Source organism: Simochromis diagramma, unplaced genomic scaffold (genome assembly GCF_900408965.1).
Source record: "Simochromis diagramma unplaced genomic scaffold, fSimDia1.1 OVJJ01000365.1, whole genome shotgun sequence".
NCBI lineage: Eukaryota > Metazoa > Chordata > Actinopteri > Cichliformes > Cichlidae > Simochromis > Simochromis diagramma.
Window position 1 is genome coordinate 855,799 of NW_024387230.1, and position 18,330 is coordinate 874,128.

The 18,330-nt window shown below is 36.1% G+C and overlaps 3 protein-coding genes and 1 long non-coding RNA gene across 4 annotated transcripts in view; 1 reads left to right on the top strand and 3 right to left on the bottom strand.

Annotated features, from left to right (window-relative positions):
* Nucleotides 1–18,330, top strand: part of LOC120746870 (butyrophilin subfamily 3 member A3-like) — a 310,219-nt gene that overhangs the window by 170,496 nt on the left and 121,393 nt on the right. The window lies entirely within an intron of this gene.
* Nucleotides 7,876–15,328, bottom strand: LOC120746837 (adenylate cyclase, terminal-differentiation specific-like). The gene is made up of 8 exons (XM_040052340.1): nt 15,212–15,328; nt 14,886–14,983; nt 14,470–14,550; nt 13,851–13,946; nt 12,963–13,343; nt 12,257–12,355; nt 11,522–11,617; nt 7,876–8,230 (listed from the first exon to the last, which is right to left on the bottom strand). The coding sequence occupies exons 2-8, from the start codon at nt 14,904–14,906 to the stop codon at nt 8,063–8,065; spliced, it is 942 nt and encodes a 313-aa protein (XP_039908274.1). The 5' UTR covers nt 14,907–14,983; nt 15,212–15,328; the 3' UTR covers nt 7,876–8,062.
* LOC120746857 lies at nt 8,863–10,843 on the bottom strand. The gene is made up of 3 exons (XR_005698951.1): nt 10,729–10,843; nt 10,301–10,402; nt 8,863–10,078 (listed from the first exon to the last, which is right to left on the bottom strand). It is a non-coding gene; the product is annotated as an uncharacterized LOC120746857 (long non-coding RNA).
* On the bottom strand, nt 15,403–16,762 carry LOC120746840 (butyrophilin subfamily 1 member A1-like). Its single transcript, XM_040052345.1, has 3 exons — nt 16,675–16,762; nt 15,930–16,271; nt 15,403–15,728 (listed from the first exon to the last, which is right to left on the bottom strand). The coding sequence occupies exons 1-3, from the start codon at nt 16,739–16,741 to the stop codon at nt 15,418–15,420; spliced, it is 720 nt and encodes a 239-aa protein (XP_039908279.1). The 5' UTR covers nt 16,742–16,762; the 3' UTR covers nt 15,403–15,417.

The window sequence follows — 18,330 nt, forward strand, 5'->3', positions numbered from 1 at the left end:
CACCACTCCGCTTCTGGCTTTGTTAATGGCTGATAAACTGATGACAGGCACAGAAATGGCATCTGATACTGAGCAGAAGAGAAAGAATAAAACTGAAATATAAAAATACACTAAATAAAATGAACATGCAGCATGTAAGTATTTGGACAGCAACAGTTTTTGTAATATTGCCTCTTTAAAGTACAATAGTAGATTTTAAATCACATGATCACAATGTTACTAAAGTGCAGCCTTTTACTTTTAATTGAAGGGTTAAGGGGGTTTTGTGCCACATACAGTTAGTTTGGAGCATCTGATTGAATTTAAGCAGAGTATAATTTTATACACTTAAGAAACCATTCTGCTACTTCTGTCAGCACTTACATCACCAGTTAACACGAGTGATGGGGAGATAATTTCACCAGCTAACGAATGCAAGTTCTAACAGTTAAAACAAATTATTCCTGTCAATTTGCTAGGGATTAACAGGTAGCAGGCCTCACCTAGCTGTGAAACTGGGGACTATAATTCAGTCAATGCAACACTCTTCTTATTCACTTTGAATTAATATTGGAATTGTGCTCTTGAATCATATCTTGGAACATTTTTTTTAATTCCTTTGTCCAGATACATAATAATCTAATGATATTTACTTACCAACAAGTAGCTGAATGAATGAGTTCTTTTCCAGTGCTGGAATAAAACATTTATACCTTCCCTGGTCAGATATTTTCACATTAGAGAGTTTCAGTGAAATGTTTCCATGTTTCAGCTCATCAGGAAACAGTGATGTTCTTCCCACAAATGATTCATGCTTTTTATCTACAAGCTCCTGACCGGAGCGCCACACATAAACAAATCTGGGGTTCAGATCAGGTCGTGTCCACTCCAACGTAAAGTCAGTTTCATATACAGTAGGGTCGACATGGCATGGTAAGATGATGTCAGCACCAAGTGTTGCCAATTTTAAGATTGGAGGTTGACCTGGAAATCCAAAGTCTCTGTGTTATTTAAATATATATATATATATATATATATATATATATATATATATATATATATATATATATATATATATTATATTCTTTTCTTTTTAGCACTTCATGCTTCAATAAGACAGTATATAATTAACAATTTATTTACCTCTGCAGATGTGTATTAAGAAAAAATGAAAAACCAGTACAGTGAGAATTCGGGACTGAGATGTAATGCGAAGACTGTCCATTTGGAAAAGAACGGAAGATGACTGAAAGTAAAAAGACAATTAAAAAAACAAAGAGAGAACGAGACAAGAGAGGTTTCAGCTTGACTGACACAAAATTAACTAGGAAAACAAAGCACTCATCTGCAGACAAAGTTCAAAACTTTCCTAACCTAAGCAACTTGAAGGTGAACAAAGCTTTTCAATTGGTCATTTTACTGTCAGGGTGATGTCACTGCTATAAATGCTAATGTGTCATGGCTTTAAGCTTTCGCTTCTGTTCCAGTTTTTCTTACTGTGTTGCTGTCAATTATACATAAATAACAGCTGATAATCACCAGCATGCTTTTAAGTTAAGACACCACAGAACAGTCTCAAAGTGATGTTTTCTGTGAAGTTAAGTTCTTAAATAAATGTTAGATAACACTAAAAACAACAATTACATACCCGAATGCCGCCGTCCATTATCTCATCACACTGTGTAAATCATTGATAGGTATCTACGGAGCCTGGCAGTGTTCTTAAAGAGGACAAACTGCGATTCCTGGCCAGGTTTTAGCTGCACTGACTAACCTCTTGAGTTGTCGTTAAAAATAAGAGGGTTTTGCACAAAGTACAAGAAGAAAAGAATAAGAAAATAATGATGAGAGCTCTGAATGCAGACCCACTTTAAAAACAATGCATGAAATATTATGAAACCTATATTAATGTCACAGGGTGACGTACGTGTTGCATGTAGCCCATCCTTTAAAATGATCAGACTATCTGTAAATAATTAACAGGCTCAAAATATTCAATTGCTCTGTTTATCAGCAGAGTTTCATGCACTGAAGTTAGTTTTTTTATTGTAATTAATGTCTCACAATTTTCCTAATGAAAACATTCAAATAGCACAGAATTCACATACTACGTGTTGTTTTCTCATTGAAAACAGAGTCAAATTTAAGTGAAGAAGTGAACTTTGACAGTGTTGCCAGGTAACAGATTGGTGTCATAAAAGAATTCATCTGTAATCCTCAAGTGAAGCAATGACCTTGTGCAAACTATCATGAGGAGCACTGCTTGGCAAAATGTTATTTGACTTTTAACAGACTTTTGCAGGAACCACAATGTGAGATTATACAGCACTTGTATTTTACTTCTATTTTCGGTGGTGTCCATTCCAGGTGATTTCACCTGGAATCATTTGACATCCAAAGTATATAGATGATATATGATTCACTAATAATAAATGATGATAATGTAATATATTACATATTAAGGTCATGCGATCACAGCTGAGGACAGTTCACTCTCCTCCAAGTTTGTTGAAGCAATTCGTAACATACCAAAAACTGTAACTGCTTCTACTGTCACACTCCTACTATTACTACTGCTGAGCTCAATATATATACAGTGTAACATTCACAATTTGATTTACAAGCAAACTGGTAGTTTGCAAAAAAAACAAAACAAAAAAAAAAACATTTTAGTCCACTTTACTCACGAACAGATTTTCAGCTCAGAGTCCTCACTGTGTCCGAGCTGCTGCTGCAGCTGAAAAAGCCACGATGGACTCTGCTGCCTGTTGCTGATGAAGTGGTAGAGAACAATTGTGTGGCTATGCTAAATTGGGAATGCAGGAGCTGGGTGGCAAGAGCTTCTTATTGACATTAATATACCAGCTTCCCTCACAGCTATGAAACAGTTTTCTATACTGATGCTGATAAACTGTAAAAGAAAAGCCTGTTGTGTTTGCTGAAACATTTTTTTTCCTATTTTGCTAAATTGACCTATCGTTTTGACCATGTCTCAGCTGGGTGAGGGGTTGACCCAATTTAGCAGGACTGTTTCACTAAAGGCTTCACTACTTGCACAAAAGGTTTGCCAGCCATGCCTTTTCTGTGCAACACACAACTCTAGGAGAGGCACGCTATCACCCCAAGCAGCACATCCACATCTGATAAACCATTTGAATATGTCATAATTGGATATTTTATTGTTTCTGTATAAATTCAGTTTATTTTGAGTCAATTTTAAAATGTTTATTTTTAATAATAATATACCACAGGTAAGATTTCAGAAACTCAGTACAGGTATTACAATTAAAAAAAAGAAATAGCAGCAGTTCACTGAAAGTCCTCTAGATATCCAAATTCTCCTTAAATATGCGCATAAATAATTTAATGAATAATCCTTCCTTGTTTGAACATGAGCTAATGTTTGGTTTCCCTTTGTCTTCTTTACATTTATAAGCATAATAATAATAACATAAACATAATAGATTAAAAAATACATCATATACACATGTACAACACAGTTCTGTGATAGGTTGGTAGTATGCCTGTGCTGTGAGGTCCATGCCTCCACATGCAGGTAGGTTCATATAATATATTAAATCTTATATGTTTAGTGTAGGGTAGAATTGTATATAAACTGGTAAGATATAAACAAAATGCTTATAAGGTTATTTCATGTTTAGTGTGCATATTATTTATTAATGCAATTTGCACTTCTCTCAAACACAGTGTCAGTCTTTTGTTTGCTGTTTTTAACCAACTTAATTTGTACTTCTCTTAGTTTTTTGTCACGGCTGCCGGGGCAGAGAGCCGCAGAGCGAGGAAACAAAACACCATGGAACACAGACGAGCCGACAACAAACGCAGACAGACACCCACTATATATGCACACACAAGGAGACCAGGAAATGACATACAGGTGGGAGACACAGCTGATTCTAATATACATAATGACTGGAGGATACAAGCTGAACACAATGACCACAGACACAGACCTTCAGAGTAAAAGAGGAAATCCAAAACGTGAACTCAGAGACATAAACCAGGCACAAGGGGAGGACACAGGATACCAAAATCAGAATAAACTAGCACAGAGGAAAATAATCATATAAAACTCAAAACGCTGGGTCAACGACCCAGCACCATGACAGTTTTTTATGTCTCTTATAAATATATAAATTCCTGCACTCTCTCATATGTGTAGTTTTAGTTCATTAAAAGTACCTCAGTGCCTTGTATAAGTAATAAAATAGAAGAAAACAAATAAAATGTAGAGAACATGTTGCTTGTGGTCAGTGTGTCCACAGTGTGTGATGTCATATAAGATGCATTGCTTACTCCAGTAGGGCATGAGCATCACATTCATGGTAGCCACTTGCTTTCCTCATTATTAAGGTCTTTTCTGTTTCATATCATCAGTAATTCTATCAACACTGTAACTAATATGAAAGTCAAGCAAAAAAAACCAAGTTGACTTTCTCTACAGAAATGTTATTCTGGAATTGATCTGATATTGTATAGAATAAAAACTGATATAGTCTTTGCATAGAATAGTTTTATTGTATTCTGTAACAAGGTGGATAACTTGTTCCTGCATAAAATTTTATACTTGTGTTTTATTTGTCAAATACCCTGCAGACTGTGGCTTTAATCTTTATTTTTCATTTTTATTATGCATGTGGTAAAATTTCTATCACAATTTCATTAATTTTTGCAAAGATCTTGGATAATTTGTTGCCCCATTTAATTGCATTACATTGAATATACACAACTGCCCAGTCAGCAGAAGAACCTTTCACTATAGACATAAGCATAGGAAGCGGAGGAGGTTTCTAAAATACAGTTATTACTTGGACATGATTGAGCTCCAACACTACTTGGCCTGTTTTTACTCTTGGCCATGTGATTAAGTGTTACAGGTGCATGAATGTTAAACTAGGTCATTTTAGCCTGTAGGTAGGTGGTTGCTAGGTAAGATTCAAGAAGTTTATTGTCATATACACAGTAAAACACAAATGGTTATGCAGAGCAATGAAATTCTTACTTTGGAAGTTCCCTTCACACAACTACATAAACAACTAACTAAAATAAATAATAAACTTAACGCTTAGCATTGAAAATAATAAATAAGGTAAAACAAGCGCTTATGTAGCACTTCTATCTTATGTAGCTTATGCGTGGGTGTAGTCAGAATTTCACATTATAACATTAAAAGTTTCAGGGGTCTAAGATGTACTTGTGTGCTGAGTTTGGTTGCGCAACTCCATTTAGGATGTAGAAGTAAAATTACCATGTATGTCTTTAAAATTCAGAAAGTTTACAATGGTGACTGATAGGTTTGTAGCTCAACCCTATTCGCTGGAACATTGAAGACAATTTAGTTACACAGCAAAGCAAGACACGAGTAGGCAAAGTTCTTTATGTTTCTCGTGCACGGGAGAGAACTGGACAAATGCCGTTCCTTCACTTCCCTAAACCTGCTGGTTTGGAAGTCCAGCAGTTCATCTAAAAAAAAGGCATTATGTCTGTGAAGGTTCTCAGTCATCCAGGTCATCGTAGACTAAGGAGCTTGGGGAAAGAAAAGCGTCTGGACTTCTTTGAGTTGCTTGAAGACGTTTCACCTCTCATCCGAGAAGCTTCTTCAGTTCTAAGGGTCACCCTGATAGGGTGGGGTCAGGTTTCACAATGAGCTCACCCGAAACCCTGGCTGATTAGGACCCACACCCGCTTTCACACCTTGGCTCATGTGATTAGGTAGAGGATCATCTGGGGGTCCTTTGTCCCCCTTTGGGGGGAAACTCCCACTAGGTTTAAATCTGGGACTCCCCACCAATTGACCCTTAGAACTGAAGAAGCTTCTCGGATGAGAGGTGAAATGTTTTCAAGCAACTCAAAGAAGTCCAGATGCTTTTTTTTCCCCAAGCTCCTTAGTCTAAACAAAAGGCACTTAGAGTAAAACAGATATACGTGTGTTTGCTATACCATATATCAGTAAGAGCAGATATAACTTCTCTCCTGACCTTAAGTTGTGTGTGCATGCCAGAGTGCTCTGGGAGGCACACAGAGTCTCCACAGACTACTAAGGATCAAACCTCTACCAACATGACATTGATTATAAAACTCTAAGCATATATGAGTAGATATTTCTAAGCATAAATGACAATCAACAATACAAATCTAGGACCCTTCGGTATTTTGGGACTTGGATTTTTAGATCTCTCAGGTTGTCCTCTTCACTCTCAGCTGATTCATTTTTTTCTCACCTCCCAAAGCTGTTTGATATGAATATTATTTGTGGTCTAGCTGCAGGTAGAAAGACATTTGGAGAAAGCTCAATTTAAGACAAGACAGTAATCACACACTTTTATAAAAGCTGTGCTCCAGTACTTGGAGAAGTGTTGCCTTGCAAACTGTTTAACTCACAGTAGAAAAAACTGTATCATGAAGGCAGTAATTATCAGTGGTTGACATTTTAGAAGACAGTTCATTTACTGTTTATAAAAAAGAATGTTGTCAAAACTGGAAACATCAAAGTAATTCCAGAATTACTTTGATGCAAATTGAACAGTTTTCTTTTTTCTTGTTTAATGACAGAAAAAATTAATAGACTAATGCAAATATTTTAAGAGAAGTTCCAAGAAGATGGAAAAGAAATCACACAACCTGTTAGCAATCTGATGGTTGGTCATTTATCTAGCCATAAAAATGAATCATGTTTGATTCCAACTGACTGTCCAGAGTCTTTTCCTCCCTCTCAGTGTGCTCCCTTCTTTGATTCTGACCCATGATTTGAATTCTTTACTGGTGGCCAGTTCAGCTGACCAATTGAAAAGACATTCATATGGCTTATGGCTGAGATGCAGCAGGCTGGGTTTGAGTGGGGACTGTGGGGGCTTTGCTGCAAGACTTCTGCTCTTTCCTGTCCTATCATTCACTACTGATCTTTCACATAAAGAGAAATAGTTCAAAAAGAAAAAAATTACTCAAGCTGCAAATGAAAAGAGAGTAAAGGAGATACCAGAGGAGAGATATGTTTTTTTAAAGGATTGAGAGTCATTATGCGAAACCCTGATGTCATCTCCTGTGTGAACACTGGGCAGTCAATCAGTTGCTTCCTTGTACTACTGAAACAGAAGCACACATTCACGGTATTGAAATAGATAAAATTTGGGTCTTTGATTAAGCATAAGGCATGTGTACTCATACCTTGTAGAACAGAGTTTAGTATGGATGACGTGGTTGACACAGATGGACAAAGAAAAGCTAAAACAAAAAAAGGTGAAGCTGAAAGAAAAAGAGAGAAAAAAAGAAACTAGAAATCGATGCAGCAACATGTCGTCAGTCAGGGCTCCTGCAGCACCATCAACAGGAGTGCCACCAGTAGCTAATATATAAAACATCCAATACTTTTCTGATGTACCTAAAAGAAAATTCAAATCCTTTTTGAAGATTTTACTTTTTTTTTAAAAGGTTTTAGTTAAATAAAAATGGTAAATTTACTCAACATTATATGAAATTTGTATTACTCATAAAAAAGTAATTCTGATGAATTCACATGATATAGTCTTGTTTTTACTAATCATCACTTTAGCCTGTGCGCTTTTCCTGTGTTGCTGATGAGACTGATCTTCACACGCTCTCCAGAGGCCCATTCGATCATGCCAACCACGTAACATCAACATTGTCAGGATTTGAGTTCCTGACACCTGCTCAGTGTAACTGTAAATGTAGCCAATAAAAATGTCACAGATGTCCACGTAAAAGTAATAATAAGAGAGACTGAAACAAGAATCTAGGAACACAGAGACTCAAGGTGAGTGTTTTCTCAGCTTTCAATTTAAAGTTTTCTTTAAATGTGTATGTGATGTGATCTGTAATTTTAACTTCCAACCTGTCATCAATTTATCCTGTAAAAGAGAGATCAAGAGAATGAAAAAGGAGAAAAGGGGAAATAAGCAATAAAAAAGTTCATTGGGTGTAAATCCAAAGTGTTTATAAGTGAATGTGTGTCATTTACATCTTTCAGTTATATCTACAAGTGAAAAGAAATATTTCAGTATACACAAATCATGATTGTTTGTGTTTAGGTAGTACTCATTGTTCATCAGCATGCAAGCAGCAGTACCTCACAGGAAGTGTTGCCACATCTCTTGACATTGTCCAAAATGATGTCACCTCTCTTTGAGCTGTGATTGACTGAACCACTCTGATGCTTTTCCTGGAAACTTGTCTGAGATTTCTCAGGCTGTGGTTCAAATTTGCTCATCACTGGCTGAGAGAGACAATATATAGAGATTAATGTGTGTGTAAGACAGAGAGAGACAGCGGGAGAGATCAGTGGTGATCGAAAATATTTTGGTCCTTGAGTAACAGTGTTTGCTAAAGATGTTAAAATATTTTAAACATTGAATAAATGGCTAAAAAACATAAAATAAGCAAATTAAGTCGGTGACATGACACCATGCTGAGAAACACAATGGGCTTTTTTCAATATAAATAATAGAAGTAACTAAAGTTTCAGATTCCTTCTCAGTTGCATCATCCTGAGGACTGTTTATGTAACACACCCCTAGTAAATTAGCAAATATTAATTAGGAAATTAGGAAATAAGCCAGAAAATATACCTGGTACTGACAAAACAGGTAAATGATGAGATGTACGACAGGTAGTATGTTTTCCTCTCTTGCTTCTGCCAGATCCAAAGACCAGCAGTAGTGTCACACTAAATTATCTCACTAGGGTGGAGGTGCCCCCTTGTAGTGTAACTAGGGATCACACCACATGTTGAAGCTCCAACAAAAAACACAAAATTAAGGCCTTTGTTTAACAAAACTACACCTGAAGACTTGTGCAATATACAAAATAACATCACATAATGTGACCACACATTACGGTGTGTCACATTTACACTGCTATAGAAGAAGCTTTGTTGCTGCATCTTATGCTGGGACTTTTTAGAAAACAGAGCAACATAACAAATAACACATTCACACATAAAATAAACTGATCAACAGTCACAGAGGGAATTTGTTTAGTGAAGTTATTCAAAAGTTTTGTTTTCATGAGTTTATTGAAAAATCATAACTCAGAGAGAATCCGGATTCATCTGATCCAAAGAGAACAGGCATGAGATTGTCTTCTTATTGGTGGAACATATTTTTGTTCAAGGAAAGAATAAGAATATAACACATATCAGGACTTGAAGTGCTCGGCCATTCATGAAGTAAAAGTACAACAACCTGTTTGTTCTTCTTTTGATTCAGTGATTTTGTCTTGATGACATTAACTATGTTTGTTAATTAAACTATGTTAGTTAGTTAAAACATCGATAACATGGTTCACTTTTAGCACTGACTTACAAAAACACCTCCTGATATACAATACCAAAACATGTGTCTGTGCTGAAGGTTGTAAAACACAAAACAGCATAATTACTGCTCAATGACATATTCATGCTTTTTTTCTCTCAAGATCTTGTGAGTTTATCTTTGTGTTGCTTTGACTGGTGTATCTTCAGCTTCCAAAGACACAGCGAAGCGTCGTCTTCATCCACATCCTTACAGTAAAACTGTTTTTGTGTTGCACCTCAATGAATAATGAAGATCTATTGATTCTGATATTGAAGATCACCTTGTTTATTTACATATTGTTAATTTAATAAAAAACACTGTTACACTGACTTCAAATTATATGAAATATATCAAATGTAATATTGCTCTTTTTTTTCTTTTATTCATCAAAAGAGTCCTGATGAGTTTACATGATGTAATCGGTTTTTTAGTATCACTTTAGCCTGTGGCACTTTCCAGTGCTGCTGATGAGGGCGATCTTTAGCTTGTCTGGAGAATCCCATACGATCATGCCCACCCACATCACATCAGCATTGTCAGGATATGGGCTCCTGACACCTTCTCCCCGTACCTGTAAATGTAGCCGATAAAAAGGTCACAGATGTCCAAGTGAAAAGTAATAATAAGAGAGACTAAAAGAAGAATCTAGTAACACAGAGACTCACAGTGAGTTCCTCTTTAGCTTTCAGTGTAAAGTTTTCTCTAAATGTGTATGTGGAGGTTCGGTTGCCACTCTGTAGTTTTAACTTCCAACCTGCCATCAATATATCCTATAAAAGAGAATGAAAAAAAAAAAAGGGGGGGGGGGGGGCAATGATGAAGTTGACTTCATAAATGTTGTGTTTATAAATAAAAGTGTGTCATTTCCATCTTTGTGTTGTATCTACAAGTGAAAACAACCTTGTTTCAGAAATATTTCTGAACACAAACACAAAACATGTTGTTTGTGTTTAGGTAGTACTCATTGTTCACCAGCATGCAAGCAGCAGTACCTCACTGGAAGTGTTTTTCAGACAGATATAGGTGCCTTGTCTGTCGACCTCGTCTAAAATAATGTCACCTCTCTGTGGTGTGTTAGGTTTGTTTGACTGTTGCTGAGAGAGAGAGACAAAAAATCCAGATTAGTGTGTGACAGATGATGATGTAAAATAGTTGGAGCTTGTTAGAAAATGTGTTTGCTAAAAGTTGCTAAAATATTTAATAAACGTTAAATAAATAGCTAAGAAACTATGTTTATAAGAAAGAATTAATGCTAAGAAACACAAATATATTGTTGAACTTAATATGAATCACAGAAGTAAGTAAACATTTTGATTCTTTCTCAGTGAGATGTTCATGATCCAGATTTTAGCTCTGGTCCCATGAATGACTGTAAGTCAGTGAAGTGTTGAAAACACTGTGTTTGTCTGTCTGTATTTACCTCTTTCACATGTTCTTTGACGTTTAGTTGTTTTATCTCCTGATGGAAATTCTGTTTTTCATCCTTCTTCAACTTTGTGTCAGCCTTGGTGTTCCCCCGGATAAGCTGGAGATGGGGGTCTGGGCCTCTTTGCTTAGGCTGCTGCCCCCGCGACCCGGCCTCGGATAAAACGGATGAGGATGGATGGATGGATGGATCCTTCTTCAACTTTGTGTCAGCTTCCTTTTTTTTCTCCTGATCACAGACAGTAGAAACTGACGTCAGAGGAAACTAGTCTGACCAAAACAGTTTTTTAAAAGTGATCGCACTTTGTTTCCTTTTAAAACTTTGTGCTTTAATACACATATATATTTCATGATGTTGTGTTTATTAAAAAGGGGAGATTTACAAAGAATTAAATACTTGTATCTTCATATTTTTTCTGTGTGAACTGTGAGACGAGGAAATAAGAGTCCTGAAAGTCTCTGAAATGTTCGGGTTGTTTGGCTTTAACTTCTGTTCTGTGATTGCTGAATGATTTCAGAGGTTTTTGCAGCAAACCTTGAATTTCCGTCTCCGCTGTCTCTTATTGTGTGGATGTGAGTCTTTGTCTCTGTTTGTAATAGAAATCTGTTTTTACACACTCAGTTTGGGTCCTTGTTTCCTTTCCTGCCATTAAAAAGCCAATAGAATACATAATAAGTGTAAATGTGCTGCATGTTTGTTTGTTTATGGTTGAGGACAGAGCGAGGTCCCAGTAAATGAATGTGTGTTTGTGTTGAAGTGTTCAAAACAACAGTCTGTGTGTGTTTACTTCTTTCTTCATGCTGCTGATCTCTGCATGTTTCTTCTGCAGGTGATGATGTTCCTCCTTCAGCTTCTCCTCAGTTGCATGTTGGTTTTTCTCCAACTAACAGACAAACAGATCAACACAAAGGTTCAGCCTGAACAAAACTATCTGGACTGTCAAACATAACAGTCTGAACACGTCTCCAAAACTGTTCACACATTTTCTGTTTGCTTTCAAATCTCTCTTCCTTAAAGGGCTCAAACAGGAAATCTGACCTCTGACTGACCCTGAACTCCAATAATGTCGCTGAATATGAGAGCAAGCTGAAGATTTGTGTTTCTATAAATATCTTTATGGTAAAAGAAACACGCATGTGTTCATGTACAGTTTATATAAATATAAAAATAAAATAATTGATAATCTGGTGTCTGTGTTTTTGTAACTTTATCAAATTTTCAGTCCAGTTTTCAGATTACAAATTAAAATGCAAATGTTCCAAATACGAGAAATAAACTGCTAAATGGAGTTAAACTATTTTAAAAATGGAAAAAAATGGTTAAACAACAAAAATAAACAAATTAAGTTAAAGACATGACACAATGCTGATACTCAATGTTATAATATGAATTATAGAAATAACTGAAGTTTCAAATTCCTTCTTAATGAAATGTTCATAATCTGCAGTTTTTAATTCTAGACCCATGAATGACTATAAGTCAGTGAAGTGTTGAAAACCTGTGTTTGTCTGTCTGTATTTACCTGTTTCCAAAATTCTTTGGTGGGAAGTTTTTTCTCCTCCTGATGGAAATTTTGTTTTTCATCCTCCTTCAACTTTTTGTCAGCTTCATGTTTTTCCTCCTGATCACAGACAGTACAAACTGATGTCAGAGTAACTAGTCTGACCAAAACCGTTTGTTCAAAATCATCAAAGTATTTCTGTTACCTTTCATAACTTTGTGCTATAATAAAAATATACCTTTATGATATCTTGTTTATTAAGAGTTAAATAGTTAAGATTAAAAAAAATCAAACTTTATTTTTTACTCCATTCTTTTTTTTTTCTTTGAACTGTAAGACGTGGAAATAAGAGTTCCAAAGGTTACTGGCATTTTCAGGTTTTTGGCTTTAACTTCTTGTTATTTTGCATTCTGTGATAAACCCTGTGACTCTGTTCCTGTGGAGGCCTCGTCTGCACTTTGTGAGAACTTTTTGAATGACTTTGTTGAAAAAGTCTCTGCTTTAAGGTCTCCACATTCACAGCCAGTTTAAGATGTAGATCCACCTTCCTAACGCAGTGAATATGAGAGCATGCTGAACACTTCTATTTCTGTCAATATCTTTATGGTAAAAGAAATATGCATGTGTCCATGTACAGTGTAGATAGAATATAAAAATGATATCATTTAAAATCTGGTGTCAATGTTTTTGTAAACTTTATCAAAATTTGAGTCGATCTCAAAAGTACCTGGCAGCTGCTTGGTCGGGTTTGGCCCCCCTGGCTCTGATGGGCCCCTGTTGGGGTGTGGGGGGCCCTTGGATCCTGGGTCTCTGGGCTCAGAGGTCGGTCTGCTGTGGTGCAGTCGGCTGCTGGCTGAGCCTGTGAGCTCATAACCGCAGACTCCTGGGGCTTCTGCTCTGTGCCTGCTGGGGGTCTCCATCCAGGGCTCTCTTTTACTCTCGTTTGAGTCGTGGCCACAAATGTGTTTGTGTTTGTCCTTCTGGGGGTCTCATGCTCTGGGGTTTTCTGGGGCCTCTCCACTCCTGTGATATCTGGTTGTTTTGCCTCCTGCTGGAAATCCTGTTTTTTATCATCTTTCAACATCTTGTCAGCTTCCTGGTTTTCCTCCTGATCACAGACAGCAGAGACTGAAGTCAGAGGTAACTAGTCTGACCAAAACACTTTGTACAAAATCATCAAAGTATTTTTGTTTCCTTTCAGGAATTTGCACTTTGATTTAAAAAGTATATATTTTTTTTTTTTTCAGTGTGAACTGTGAGACGAGGAAATAAGAGTCCTGAAAGTCTCGGAAATGTTCGGGTTGTTTGGCTTTAACTTCTGTTCTGTGATTGCTGAATGATTTCAGAGGTTTTTGCAGCAAACCTTGAATTTCCATCTCCGCTGTCTCTTATTGTGTGGATGTGAGTCTTTGTCTGTGTTTGTAATAGAAATTTGTTTTACACACTCAGTTTGGGTCCTTGTTTCCTTTCCTGCCATTAAAAAGCCAATAGAATAAATAATAACTGTAAATGTGCTGCATGTTTGTTTGTTTATGGTTGAGGACAGAGCGAGGTCCCAGTAAATGAATGTGTGTTTGTGCTGAAGTGTTCAAAACAACTGTGTGTGTGTGTTTACTTCTTTCTTCATGTTGCTGATCTCTGCATGTTTCTTCTGCAGGTGATGATGTTCCTCCTTCAGCTTCTCCTCAGCTGCATGTTGGTTTTTCTCCAACTAACAGACAAACAGATCAACACAAAGGTTCAGCCTGAACAAAACTATCTGGACTGTCAAACATAACAGTCTGAACACGTCTCCAAAACTGTTCACACATTTTCTGTTTGCTTTCAAATCTCTCTTCCTTAAAGAGCTCAAACAGGAAATCTGACCTCTGACTGACCCTGAACTCCAATAATGTCGCTGAATCTGAGAGCAAGCTGAAGATTTGTGTTTCTATAAATATCTTTATGGTAAAAGAAACATGCATGTGTTCATGTACAGTTTATATAAATATAAAAACAAAATAATTGATAATCTGGTGTCTGTGTTTTTGTAACTTTATCAAAGTTTCAGTTCAGTTTGCAGATTACAGGTTAAAATGTTAATGTTCCAAATAATCTAAACTTTTTTGTTTTTTCTATTTCATAATCTTAACTTCATCAATGACCTGTAAACTGCTCCCTCAGGATTATTAAAAGTATAAAACTATTTTACACAAAACAAGAAACATAAATGTGTTTAATAAACTTCTGCTAACCTCTGTTTTACTGGATTCCTCCTCTTTCATGTTTTTCTCCATCAGTTGCTGATGTTTTTTGAGAGCTGATGAGCCTCCAGACTGAGAGAAGATATGAGCAGAATAATTTAGGTTGTTAATTAATGTTCTGTAAAATGAAAACATGACAGAAAAAAATATTTGAATATTACGATAGCAGAAAAATACCATCTATTCATACAGAAGAAGATGGCAACTATATATTTCCCGTCACATTATTCCTCTGAGGATTTTTAACTCTTTTATTTTCATTTTATTGTCAGTAAAGTCGTCTCTTTCTTTTCTTTAAAAAGTTGTATATTTTATTTATAAACATTTTTTCCCCACATTCATGAAATCTCTCATACTGTTTATCCTACAGGTTTTGTTGTCTTGTCTGTTTCTGTCATATCACTCACTGGCTCGATGTCCTGTGTCATGAGTGTCTCCTGCTCTTGGTCCGGTTCAGTTTTTGTTGTTTCTTGTTTTTTTCGTAATCAGTGAGGTTTCCTGACATCTGTGAAACGTTTACACAGGAAAGTCAACATGATGTCCTCCTGGGCTTTACAATGGTAACACATCATTTATCATCTCCTTTTAATATGAATTAATTAAATATGTTGTATGTTTTATTTTTAATGCAACACAAAGAGGTTTATAACTTTGCATGTGTGTTGCTTTAACCCCTGTAGGCAAAACTTTAGATAATAATTTTGACAACATGGTAAATTAATTTGTGTCTTACTTGTTTTGTTTTGTCTCCGGATAAAAAAAACTCCAATTAAAATCAAGATGATGCTTAGAGCCAAACTAACAACCACACCAATGATAATGGGAGCAGCAGAACTGGAGTTGAGCTGGAAGTGTTCATCTGAAACAATAAAAACAGAATTACATATTATTTTAAAAGATTCTGGTTCATTCAAACCAAAATTGAGCAAATCATACATTTTATAAACTAGATTTACCCAGAACATGTATGTGTGTCTCTCTGCTCTGGTTGGTGTTCCTCTGTTGGACTCTGCAGGTGATGTTGTTGCTGTGTCTCTTCTCCACAGTCACTCTGCTGCTGACAGTATAGAGGTCATCAGGACCTCTGAGGGTCTCTGTAGGTCCAGCAGAGAGGAGGTTTCCCTCACCGTCCAACCACAGCAGCTCAGGCTCTGGATACCAGCCTGCGGACTCACACTGTAACACCACTCCACTGATGGTTTTATCAAGGTTTGCTAAGCTGATGACAGGTGAGGAGACAGCACCTGATGCTAGATGAAATGTACAATTTAAAATAATGATCAGTCATGCAAATCATTAAAAATGCAATGGTAATATTTGAATTTCATACAGACTGCAGTTTCCAAGCTGGTATAACCCACTGGCTGAATCAAGGCAAATTATTGCAATTATTGCAAATACTAGTCCAAACTGCACTGCGCACACATAACATATATAATTCATCCACTTACCGACCACAAGATCAATAAAAACTTCTTCATCCTTCTCTGGGATGTAACATCTGTATCTGCCCTCGTCTGCAGGTTTTACTTTAGATAGTTTCAGTGAAATGTTTCCATGTTTCAGTTCATCAGTGAACAATGATGATCGACCTTTGTAGGAAGGGTTTTTTCTATTTATGAGTTCCTGACCTGCACGGCACACAAGCACAAATCTGGGGTCCAGGTCAGGTCTTGCCCACTCTAAAGTCATCGTAGCAACATTTTCTCCAGGTATCAGGTGACATGGCAAAGTGATGTCTTCTTCAGCTGTTGCAATAATTGGCTGATTTGGACCAATTAACCGAGACTGACCTGAGATGAAAAGATCAGTTTATCAATTTTTTTATGAATGAGAACTTCTAAGAAATGCCGCTGAACCTCAACCGAGAGTTGTTCTTCTTCTTTGTTAAATAATATTTCATAACAAATGTCTTACTTCCCCTAAAATATTCAACCTCTACATTTTTGTATTGTGAATTATAATGTAATGATCAAATTACAGATTCAGTTAGAATTTATAATCTAGTCACATTAGTCAAAGGTATAACTACTAGGTTACAGCTTTTAAGAATCAATAAGAACACTGAGAGATAACACAAAAATTTTGACAAATTAAAACAAAAAACTAAACATTAAACATGGCAATTTGAGCCATAAATTTTATAAACACATACACACAAATAATTACTGTGACCTTATATGTTAAGGTACTTACAAAAATGTACAAGAAGAGGGAAAACCAGAAAACAGTTTCTGAGACAATAAAGGGAAAATCCAGCCATCTGATGATTTATGCAGCTCTGAAAATGGGAAAAAAAATAATATAACAAACAAGTTAGTAATAAAACAATAAAACATGGCCGAGTCTGTTTCATACTTTCACATTCAACTCAAATGTCCTTGAGGTTTCTTTGATGGAAACACAAATACCTTCAGTTCATTGTTCCATTGTGAATTTAAATTGTGTGAATATTGTCAGATGTAGAATACAGTACGATAAACTAAAACTATGTTTAGTACAACTTTTCATTGCCATTTTCTGATACTAGGTCATAGTTGTAATATTTGTAAATAAAACATACAAAACCAGATATTACACACTTATTTATTTGATAAATATTGATCAGACAGCAATTATCCAGTCCCCTGAAATGCAGAAAGTTTCAGCTTTTCCTCCAGAAATAACGTCGAAGTTATAATGTGTACCTAAATGTAAAGGCTCTAAATGTAGACCTGCTATTCTGTACTGTAAGATGTATTCGATGTATTTTGTATAAGATGGTATTTTAGTAAGACGAGAAAGTCAGTAGGATATAACTTAGACATTAAAAATAAGATATAAAATACAACATACCTGCTACATGAAGTGGCTCTCACTTGAAAAGAACATACAGTCTGAGTTAGTAAATCATTACTGAGTTAGTGAAACTCAGTATTAGTGAAACCAGACATCCAGTGTGTGTGTGTGTGTGTGTGTGTGTGTGTGTGTGTGTGTGTGTGTGTGTGTGTGTGTGTGTGTGTGTGTAAAATCTTCCTCATGAACTTTGAGCATGTTGCCAGGAAACTGGTCACTGTTATAAACAGGGTTGGACATGCCTTGGACTGGGTTGGATCTGCTATGATTCTTGCAGGAGCATGAAACCACTTTTCTAATCAGGCAGGTGAATTAACCTGAGAGATTGAAGAGCAGCAGAAACTGTAAAATAAAAGAAAGAAAAAAGTTTGGCAACTTGAATAGATGCAAACTGTTTGTGTTGCTGCTACTGTCCCATTTTTGTGTTTAAAATTTATCAGTACACAAGCACTGCTCAAGCAAAACCTAGTAAACAAATGAAGAGATGAAGTTCTATTAAATAATTTGTTTCATCCAATGTTGACATTAGAAAGAATTTAGAATATCTGTGTTTGTTGTATTGCAAACCAAAGACGAGCGAGAATTTTAGAAAACAGGAAGATGATCAAGAGTTTTCAGAACATGTGCATTTTTGCCTTTATTGGACAGGACAGTGCTGACAATAGGCAGGAGGAGAGAGTGAGGGGGAATGACACACAGGAAATGGTCTGGACTCAAACCCAGGTACTCGCAGTGAGGACTCGAGCCTTCAGTATACAGGGAGTGCAGAATTATTAGGCAAGTTGTATTTCTGAGGAATAATTTTATTATTGAACAACAACCATGTTCTCAATGAACCCAAAAAACTCATTAATATCAAAGCTGAATGTTTTTGGAAGTAGTTTTTAGTTTTAGCTATTTTAGGGGGATATCTGTGTGTGCAGGTGACTATTACTGTGCATAATTATTAGGCAACTTAACAAAAAACAAATATATACCCATTTCAATCATTTATTTTTAACAGTGAAACCAATATAA

Bases quoted from the DNA above. Each gene is read 5' to 3' on its own strand.
- LOC120746840 (XM_040052345.1), bottom strand. From the start codon at position 16,741: ATGGCTGGATTTTCCCTTTATTGTCTCAGAAACTGTTTTCTGGTTTTC. The intron at 16,272-16,674 runs GTAAGTACCTTA...TTTTCATCTCAG, and splicing joins CCCTCTTCTTGTACATTTTT to GTCAGTCTCGGTTAATTGGT. The intron at 15,729-15,929 runs GTAAGTGGATGA...CATTTCATCTAG, and splicing joins TTTTATTGATCTTGTGGTCG to CATCAGGTGCTGTCTCCTCA.
- LOC120746837 (XM_040052340.1), bottom strand. From the start codon at position 14,906: ATGACACAGGACATCGAGCCA. The intron at 14,551-14,885 runs GTGAGTGATATG...ATCTTCTCTCAG, and splicing joins TGACACAGGACATCGAGCCA to TCTGGAGGCTCATCAGCTCT. The intron at 11,618-12,256 runs GTAAATACAGAC...TTTGTCTGTTAG, and splicing joins CCAAAGAATTTTGGAAACAG to TTGGAGAAAAACCAACATGC.